The 11,158-nt window shown below is 42.2% G+C and overlaps 1 protein-coding gene across 1 annotated transcript; it reads left to right on the forward strand.

The window, feature by feature from the left end:
• Window positions 1-6,461: 6,461 nt before the first annotated feature.
• LOC138801899 (taste receptor type 2 member 9-like) lies at window positions 6,462-7,397 on the forward strand. Its single transcript, XM_069984994.1, has one exon. The coding sequence runs from the start codon at window positions 6,462-6,464 to the stop codon at window positions 7,395-7,397; it is 936 nt and encodes a 311-aa protein (XP_069841095.1).
• Window positions 7,398-11,158: the final 3,761 nt, after the last annotated feature.

Below are 11,158 nucleotides of genomic sequence, written 5' to 3' on the forward strand. Positions count from 1 at the left end.
TCTTCTTCATCTGACAGTCATACACTTTGAGGAACCAAGCGCTGGCTACACTCGTCATTATGATTATAATGAAGGGCAGACCATTGAGCATCAGGAGGATATTCGTTAGTTTCAGTTGTGGTCTTCTAGTTCCTTCCAGTGTTTCAGTAACGTTTATAGATGAGTTTCTTTCCAATGGATTTTGAAGTGGAGTAAGTATCGATAGGAAACCTCCACCAACAGACACAATTTCAGCCATCACTATCAACCTCCAGACAATGGCGCCAATTTTATTTTTAATGTTCACGAGAACTCCAGGCCGGTAAGGTACGATCTTCATAGAGTAGAAGAAGCAAAGAACAGCAGTGAGCCATGAGGTGGATGTAATACTATACACCGTCATATAGGAGAGGAAATAAAATACAGACCCCAGACTGTAAAAGTATGACAATATGGTGCTGAGCAAAAAACAGGCTGACACAAAGATGGTGAAGAACACATTGGAAACATTCAGAGACATCAAGATCAGATTGTAAGGACCAATATTTCCTCTTTGGAAGCCGGCGTGAAAAAGACAAATGATCATAAAGATACTGGAGGACAGGCCGGTAATGGCCTCGAGAAGAAGTATCACAAGGAAAGTCTCCATATCAAGAGGTATAAGGAAGTTTACACCAAAAAGTCCAAACTTAAAATAATGAGTCTCCTCAAGTGGTTTGTAAGGGCTCAATGTTCAAAGCATGTCCTACTGGGTCCGTTCCTTGTGGAAATCTTGGTAGAAAATGCTGATCTTCAACTGAAATGCTCAAGGTAGACTCTATAAATTACGAGACACAGATAAGGGGCCTATGTGGGATATGTTCTCATACGTTCTTATGTTACACGTCTATATCTGCACTGTTAGGAGTACCGATCTGGATTAAGGATTAGTATGTCTTCTGTGCCAGCAGCTGCAGCAATGGCTTCATGATGACCTAAGGACTAACCGTGTATATTACCAATGGGAGCTCCTGCATGTGTAATTTTCATATATGCAAACTCTGCAGGTTCAGGATTGTTTAACACTTTTTCTCCTGTACACACTGAGCAGATGTCACCCGCTTGATTATTTTATTTTTTTTATTTTTTCATTGGATGGCTGAACCACATGACCTTGAATCTTAAATACTTGCCTCCCGCCTCGCAACTGCGCTTTCAACCTAACCAGGGAAAGATCTTGCAGCAGGGAGAGAGGTTTTAGTAGTGTTTTGGTTAGGCAGGATTACTACAGAACCCAAAAGTCCTTTTCAGGGCTAAGATCCAGCGAAAATTGTCATCTTTGAGTCCAAGAAATCGATAGCAGCAGCAGGTGTATTCATTCCAGTACTCTGTGTGTACAAGTGACTTATAGTGTCCCTGGTTTAGCCCACTAAGGGCACGTTATACATACTGTTCCAGTAGCCCACTAAGGACACGTTATACATACTGTTCCAGTAGCCCACTAAGGGCACGTTATACATACTGTTCCAGTAGCCACTAAGGGCACGTTATACATACTGTTCCAGTAGCCCACTAAGGGCACGTTATACATACTGTTCCAGTAGCCCACTAAGGGCACGTTATACATACTGTTCCAGTAGCCCACTAAGGGCACGTTATACATACTGTTCCAGTAGCCCACTAAGGGCACGTTATACATACTGTTCCAGTAGCCCACTAAGGGCACCTGATATATACTGTTCCAGTAGCCCAGAAAAAGGCACGTCATACATACTGTTCCAGTAGCCCACTAAGGGCACGTTATACATACTGTTGCAGTAGCCACTAAGGGCCCCTGATATATACTGTTCCAGTAGCCCAGAAAAAGGCACGTCATACATACTGTTCCAGTAGCCCACTAAGGGCACGTTATACATACTGTTGCAGTAGCCACTAAGGGCCCCTGATATATACTGTTCCAGTAGCCCAGAAAAAGGCACGTCATACATACTGTTCCAGTAGCCCACTAAGGGCACGTTATACATACTGTTCCAGTAGCCCACTAAGGGCACGTCATACATACTGTTTCAGTAGCCCAGAAAGGGCACGTCATACATACTGTTCCAGTAGCCCACTAAGGGCACGTTATACATACTGTTCCAGTAGCCCACTAAGGGCCCCTGATATATACTGTTCCAGTAGCCCAGAAAAAGGCACGTCATACATACTGTTCCAGTAGCCACTAAGGGCACGTTATACATACTGTTCCAGTAGCCCACTAAGGGCACGTCATACATACTGTTTCAGTAGCCCAGAAAAAGGCACGTCATACATACTGTTTCAGTAGCCCAGAAAGGGCACGTCATACATACTGTTCCAGTAGCCCACTAAGGGCACGTTATACATACTGTTCCAGTAGCCCACTAAGGGCATGTTATACATACTGTTCCAGTAGCCCACTAAGGGCACGTTATACTTACTGTTCCAGTAGCCCACTAAGGGCCCCTGATATATACTGTTCCAGTAGCCCAGAAAAAGGCATGTCATACATACTGTTCCAGTAGGGTTCGTACAGCGTAATGCGTGATACGGGCAAATAACGTAACGCTCTGCGGACGCAGGTTGGAATCATGTATGTAACACTGCGCAAGAAATACGAAGGAAATGTGTGAACATTGCCATAAATGTTTGTAAAGTGTTCGCAAATATTTTTCCATTGCAACTGCTGAGAGTGGCATTATACTGCGATTTTGGGGTGTTGGGTGCACCCAGGCATGCGCCCCCTAATGTCCCAGTGTCATTCCGGAGGTGTTGGCATCGTCTAGGGAGGTTTCATGGGGCACTTAGTGACCTCCAAGTGGTCGAATTTGAATTTCCAAGTGCCGCAAATTTTTTTCCCATAGACTTTAATGGGATTGAATATTCGTTCAAATTGTAGAATTTTGGTGCCTATTCGATTCGAATTCTCGAAAGTCGAATATTTCACTACTCGCTCATCTCTAGAAATAGGCTCAATAGCCCAGGGGGTGTTCCTTAGCACAGAATAAGCCCAGGAGGCTTTCCACAGCACGGCAAGGGCCCAGGTAAATCCCACCATGCCCTCCTATTGATTGTCTCCATAAACGTTGGAATCTGCATACAGTACAAATTTGAAAAACAGCCACTAGAGCTGGACCTTTCTGGGCTGGAATATGGGCTGGAATATGGGCTTAACAATAGGTACAGAAATGAATCCCACTGGAACCCCTTGTCAACCATTTAATTATGTTTAAAAAACATCTTTATATGTCTTCTTCCTAAAGTGATCAAGGTCTTCTTTCTGAAAGTTATAAAAAAAAATTTTTTAAAAATAGTAAAAACTATACTTGCCTCTCCTCTCCACCATTGTACACCACTGTAAAGTTGAGAGATGATATTGTATGCAGGCCGGTGAGGTCCATGTGCCAGGGCTACCTGGATAGATACACCAGCTCAGCAGACAGTATCACATACTATAGGCTTAGATGTACAAAATGATGGCTTTAGGCCTAGATATAACCGATAAACAGTTGTATCAGAAGTATCATGGAATCAATTATTATCAGATGTATGGGCACAGCAGCACTGTATCAAACATAGGAAGCCTAATACACTTTCCTACACTGATTCACTATCACAGTATTAGGGTACAAACCCACTTGACGTATTTGCTGCGTGAATCAGTCTTAAAAATAAGCAGGCAAAACGCAGGTTGGCTTTATACAATTGTTCTGTGTTAAAATACGCAATTGCGTATTTTTGAAGCATGAAGCTACATGCGTTTTTCGCACAGGTTGTTAACAACTGATGCTTTGCTAACAACAAGCTTCACGCTTCAAAAATACGCAATTGCATATTTTAACGCAGAACAATCGTATAAAGCCAACCTGCGTTTTGCCTGCTTATTTTTAAGACTGATTCACGCAGCAAATACGTCAAGTGGGTTTGTACCCTTAGACGTGATAGACGTTACGTGTAAGTAACATTATTAGAAGTATCATGCTTGGTACTGTATGTGCTTGGTAGATGTAAATGGGGAGCACCACTGAGTGTTTAATTAGACACACGTGGCTCAGAATGAAGGGCGGTAACCTGTTTCAGGAAGACTGTGGGCCGCCAGCTAACGGTGCTACCACAGGACACGCAGATGATAGCAAAAACAAACAAAATGAAAGCGTCAAGCACTCCCCCGATGTAGCTGTACAAGAGTCTCGTTTATTCACAGCTTCCTTAATGCTGGGGGAGAGGGAGATCCTGCAGGTCGGTCCTTATTGACAACGATGGGTATTGCTCTTTATACCTGATGTAATGCTCTTTATACCTGATGGGTAATGCTCTTTATACGGGTAATGCTCTTTATACCTGATGGGTATTGCTCTTTATACCTGATGGGTAATGCTCTTTATACCTGATGGGTAATGCTATTTATACCTGATGGGTAATGCTCTTTATACGGGTAATGCTCTTTATACCTGATGGGTAATGCTCTTTATAGCTGATGGGTAATTCTCTATATACCTGATGGGTAATGCTCTTTATACCTGATGGGTAATGCTCTTTATACCTGATGGGTAATTCTCTATATACCTGATGGATAATGCTCTTTATAGCTGATGGGTAATGCTCTTTATACCTGATGGGTAATTCTCTATATACCTGATGGATAATGCTCTTTATAGCTGATGGGTAATTCTCTATATACCTGATGGGTAATGCTCTTTATACCTGATGGGTAATGCTCTTTATACCTGATGGGTAATGCTCTTTATACCTGATGGGTAATGCTCTTTATACCTGATGTAATGCTCTTTATACCTGATGGGTAATGCTCTTTATACCTGATGGGTAATGCTCTTTATACCTGATGGGTAATACTCTTTCTACCTGATGGGTAATGCTCTTTATACCTGATGGGTAATGCTCTTTATACCTGATGGGTAATGCTCTTTATACCTGATGGGTAATGCTCTTTATACCTGATGGGTAATGCTCTTTATACCTGATGTATTGCTCTTTATACCTGATGTAATGCTCTTTATACCTGATGTAATGCTCTTTATACCTGATGGGTAATGCTCTTTATACCTGATGGGTAATGCTCTTTATACCTGATGTATTGCTCTTTATACCTGATGGGTAATACTCTTTCTACCTGATGGGTAATGCTCTTTCTACCTGATGGGTAATGCTCTTTATACCTGATGGGTAATGCTCTTTATACCTGATGGGTAATGCTCTTTATACCTGATGGATAATGCTCTTTATACCTGATGGGTAATGTTCTTTATACCTGATGGGTAATGCTCTTTATACCTGATGGGTAATGTTCTTTATACCTGATGGGTAATGTTCTTTATACCTGATGGATAATGCTCTTTATACCTGATGGGTAATGTTCTTTATACCTGATGTAATGCTCTTTATACCTGATGGGTAATGCTCTTTATACCTGATGGGTAATGCTCTTTATACCTGATGGGTAATGCTCTTTATACCTGATGTAATGCTCTTTATACCTGATGGGTAATGCTCTTTATACCTGATGGGTAATGCTCTTTATACCTGATGTATTGCTCTGTATACCTGATGTAATGCTCTTTATAGCTGATGGGTAATGCTCTTTATACCTGATGGGTAATGCTCTTTATACCTGATGGATAATGCTCTTTATACCTGATGGATAATGCTCTTTATACGGGTAATGCTCTTTATACCTGATGGATAATGCTCTTTATACCTGATGGATAATGCTCTTTGTACCTGATGGGTAATGCTCTTTATACGGGTAATGCTCTTTATACCTGATGGGTAATGCTCTTTATACCTGATGGATAATGCTCTTTATACCTGATGGATAATGCTCTTTATACCTGATGGATAATGCTCTTTGTACCTGATGGGTAATGCTCTTTATACCTGATGGATAATGCTCTTTATACCTGATGGATAATGCTCTTTATACCTGATGGATAATGCTCTTTGTACCTGATGGGTAATGCTCTTTTAGTTTTTCCTATATAGAAAATTCCGCAGGGACATACAGTCGCATAGATGACGTGCACTTTTACTGGTAAAAACTGTTTGGTATAGCAGTCATATCCAATGCAACTGCAAACATCTGAGAGCAATAGCAGCCAACGAGAACTATGCATTCACCTCATGATTGGGCACTTGCCTATTCACTGGCTGATCATTAGATTATTACATGGAACTGATCCATCTGTTCAACTGATAATCTCCCTGTGTAATATATCACGTCCTTAGTCCAAACAAACCAATCTTAGGGTTAAGATGCAAAGAGACAATTTTCGATCATTCTAGAGGTTAAACAAACCTACATTTCCCTACATTTCCATCTATGCAAACTCAGACACAAAAGACTTTAAGCAACGTCAAGGCCGACTAGATATTTGGACTTTGACCAGTTCACATAGGTAAAGAAGGACACCGAGCAGAGAAGAGTCTATTACGTCTTTACCCCATTCATTCACCTTCATCACGTAACAATGGCCGATATGAATTGCGATAGCCTTTCTATCCCGAATCCTTTGGGAGTCTTCCTGTCTCTGGTCACTATAATAACTGTTGTCTCCCTACTCGGTAACGGTTTTATAATAGTTGTGAATATCCGGGACTGGTTGAAGGGAAAAAGCCTAAACCCAGTGGATCAGATCCTGGTGGCCCTCAGCCTTTCCAACGCTGTATTGTCCTACAATTTTGGAAACTACATCTTCTTTCTGTATCTCTGGCCCCAGCTCTTCTTAGAGGGTTCTGCATTCATAGTAGTTTTTTCTCTAATGACTTTCCTGGAAATCTCCAGCTCGTGGCTCACCGCTTGGCTCTGTCTTTACTTTTTTGTTAAGATCCTTCATTTTAAGTCTTTCTATCTTGTAAAACTGAAGGTGACAATTGATGTGGCGGTTCCGTGGCTCATCGGGTTCTCTGTGGTTGTAGCTTTCTCCAGCACTCTCCTCCTCATAAGGTCCTTCATTGGTTCCTCAACCCACAACTCCACATTGTACAATTACACCTGCCCAATAGTTCCTTTTCAGGTATATAATACGTATAATACTCTTATTCTTGGCTTTAATAGCGATTCGGCATTCGTCATTGTCCTTGTGTCCACAGTCTGTATCGTTTGGTCTCTCTGTAGACACACATATCGCATGAAGAAGTCTATGTGCGTTGAAGAGTATTCTCGGCTGAGGACTCACCAGAAAGCTGCACAGACGGTGGTGTCTCTTCTTCTCATCTATGTTGTATTTTATGTGACTTATATCCTGATGACCTCTCTCTTCTTTTCTAATAATAGCAGCATTTATTACTTTATTAGTGTGTGGGTTTCACAGTCCACGTCTCCAGCAATGTCCGTGGTACTTATACGTGGCAATTCCAAGCTATCCCTGGCGTTACATAAGATATTTTCACGCTCCCACCATTAGACTAAGATTAGAGTAGGGATACTTGCAGATACATTTATGTTGTTACACGGTATATTCTATTTAGAGTTATTATTGTAGACATTTATTTGTGCAACTTCTATAAAATATAAACCTTAAAGGGGTTGTCGGGAATTTTTAGTATTTTGCTGCTGGTGCATATTAAACAATGTTTTGCTTACCTCTCTGTACTCCCTAGGTGTCCTCCTCTGGGGTCGCCGTGTCCTTCACAGACCACAGCCTCCACTTCTGAGATGAACTTGCCCCAGCAGTGACAACCTGCTCAGGCAATCCCTGACTGAGACAGGACAGCCCCACATCCAGTGATTGGCTGAGTGGGCTGTCACTCTCCAGATGAGTTTGTCTCAGAAGTGAAGGTTTTGCAGTCAGCGGGCCGCTGGGAAATCCTTTTAATATGTTGCTGTAATCTCCAATAGGATAAGTTCAACAGGGATATACATGTGTACATTTCCTTTGGTTACCCCATCCAGGCTTGATCTCTGTGTCAGCTTTCTCTGAACTCACCACTACATATTCAAGAAAATAGCTCTCCTACCTCTCTGTAACACACCCTTAGCAGCATAGAGGACATTACAGAGCAGTACTGGGCAGTGTAACCTGTAAAGCCAGCCATATACCAAGCCAATAGTGTCCAAGCCAATAGTGTCTCTGTCTATATTCCTTCCTGTATTTCCTCTCATCTTCCCTCATTCACCCTCCCCCTACCCCACCACTTAACTCCTCACAGACTTCTATGGTCAGTGTAACCTGATCTCATAGTGAAGCTGAATGTCATACTCCACCTTGGTGCACAGGCTCTTCTTAGTGATAAAAAAGAAGATAAGTTGTTTGTCTGTATGTGTGTGTGTGTGTGTCTGTATCTGTGTGTGTGTGTGTGTGTGTGTGTCTGTGTCTGTCTGTCTGTCTTTCTGTCTGTCTGTCTGGGGGGGGCAGTCGGATAGGAGATAAAAAACATTGATTATAGTGCCTTATATTCATTTGTACTAAGCAAAGTTGTTTAAAATGATGTTTACCCTTTAAATAAAACAGAAACCTATAAATCAAAGAAAACTCTGGTAAATGGACAATTTGACAATTTTTATTACCCTCAATACTCATTGGAATAATTACACAATTGTTGTTTCCATTTATATATCCGATACAACCTGTACATTTATATGGAACTGAATAGTTGATTTGCCAGAGCTGAGTGGAACAGTGTAATGGGGAAACCTTTCATAGGATGTAAATTCCAGGTCCAGGCATGAGCAGGTCCCATTGCGGTGAAGCAGTCGGGTTGCCATTGTCCGGGGTAGCTTTGGCAGTGTTGAGGCTTCTAGGTGGGTGTAGGCCACTTGGGCACTAGTCACGGTAGCCTGGAGTGGTGTTGGTACCGACCCCCAGTCAGACAGGCACTGCTTCCGCATGTTTGGATAACCCAAGTGTAACCGGGTGTGTAGATGCACAATGACTGACAGAGTCTCTTAGCTTAACCAGAACAACGTCTGTTTACTTAAGTTCCTCAATGCAATGTAACAATAAGGCTTGAGTAAAGAGGTAGAGGAAGTATAGGCAAGAGGTAGAAGAAGTAGTAACTGAAGACGTGAGAGTAGAGGAGCGTCTTGAGGGCCCTGTACAAGGTAACTGTGTACTCTGCCAGGATAGAGAAGTTGAAAGGACAATAATAATAAGATGATACTCGTACTCACGTATAGATCTTGGACTTGGTCTGACTGCCTTATGCCCTACAGTGTTGGGATACCCGTCCTATAAGGGTAGTACGAGGTTCCAGGTCCCTGCGCTGGGTGAAGCAGACTTTCCGAAACCTTTCAGAACAGCCATGCGTTACAGTACCATACTCAGGTATACTGCCCTGTATCTTGCTGAAAGTATCCCTGGCATGGACAAGGTGATCCTCAGAGGACATCCTTTCCTCCTGAGAAGCTAGCGGTGACGACTTGTATGAAGAAATCTGTTTTAGTCTCTTTAGTCCCTGACAAGGGTCCTGACTTCACTACAGCAGGAACTGTCTCTGTGTTGCTCTCTCTCTTTCCAACTCCTGAAAAAAGAACCCCCCCCCCTCAATCAGGAACTAACCTCCCTTTATAGGGGCAACTAAACCTCCTTGTGATTGGTCGGGCATTTCTTCAGCTGTGCATAAGACAAGGCATACATAAAACGTAGTAGTGACACCTAGTGGGGATAACACAGAATACACTTTAACCATATCTTACTGTGGGAACAAGTTACTTGATCCAGGTGCAATTAAAACTTAGTAGCACACCTGTGCTGGGACACTACATCATCATCAGAATTACAAAGAAACTATAGGTGGTGATTCGTATACTGGTATCTGCAGTTTAGACTTTGTATATGCTGCAGTTCCATGGTCCCCTGTATGCAGATCGTGCTCCCAGGCGGCTCTATCGTACAGCAGGGCGCCAGATGTCGATTCTGCCATTTTACTTTGTGCATAACTCTGATGGGAACCGGAGATGTCCACGAGGGAATCTATGGTGGGCATCTACACATGAGAGATAAGAACTATAATTTGTTTTTTAAAATGTGCTGGTGGACAAGATGGCAGCACTGTGAAGGAGCTCCCACAGTAACTCGCTATAGACTCGGCTCCCAGCTGTTACCTGTTACCACGGTAAATACCAGAACACCTGACATACTCCTCTACCCGTTAGGGACATGGAGAAACAACAGCAGCGCGCTGGGAAGCAACACAGAGCCCCCTCTTCCTCTATACCTCTCCCACAGAGGGAGAAAACAAAATCCAAGATGGCGCTGTCTCCTCACACCTCAGCGCAGCACATCACCTCAGGAGACACAAATATAAATCATTCACCTTCTGCTTCTGAAATGGTCACAAATGACCCCAGCACTGAATCTTTTATCCCTGGACTGTCTATTTCCTGTAAATCACTGGCCATAGTAACCTTGGCATAATAGGTAAAAATAGGTATAAAAGCACACCATTGTCACAATTCTCCATCATCTGTACCTCAGAATTACCACAGACCCTAGGGTTACAAGGCTCTTGTCAAGTAGATAGGGCACATCGTATAGGCCCTCCAGCAAACACTATAACCCTTCTAAAAAGGCGACTACTAACAAACCGAGACAAGTGATAGTCAAATATCTTAATTATGCAGATCAAGCTGCTATTTTACAGGCGTTCAGGAAAATGAAAACTGAAGTTCTTATAAGAGGTCACAAAATTCTGATATTCAATGACTATTCTGCTACCATAGTCTAAAAACGAAAAGCATTTGCACCAATATGTACGGCTCTAGTACATCAGCAAATAGGATTCGCACTCCTCTTCCCTGCTATTCTAAAAGTCTTCAAATCAGATGGATCTACCAGTGTATACCAGACCCCTGAAGAAGCTTCGTCTCTCCTAGAGAATCTGAGAGACCCGACTTCTGTTATTCCTCCTGGGGATAAGAACAAGAGACGACGTCTTAATAGTCCTACATCTCCTTCAGCAGATACGGAGGGATGAACTATACTGACTAACATGTCTAACAAGAGTCATCATCTTACTTCAGATATTTATTTATATCTCCTATTCCTTTATATTCCATCATTTTCTCCCTTTACTTATGCTCCTCCTATTCTACTATGACTTCCTAAGGTTTCACCTTAAAGAAAGAGTTTTCCTTTACCCAATTAGTCCTGGCATTTGTTTACTTGTACAAATCCTGCTTGAATAGGAAAATGTATAGGAAGAGATATTGCTATGTAGTATTATT

This window comes from Dendropsophus ebraccatus, chromosome 9 (genome assembly GCF_027789765.1).
Source record: "Dendropsophus ebraccatus isolate aDenEbr1 chromosome 9, aDenEbr1.pat, whole genome shotgun sequence".
Lineage (NCBI taxonomy): Eukaryota > Metazoa > Chordata > Amphibia > Anura > Hylidae > Dendropsophus > Dendropsophus ebraccatus.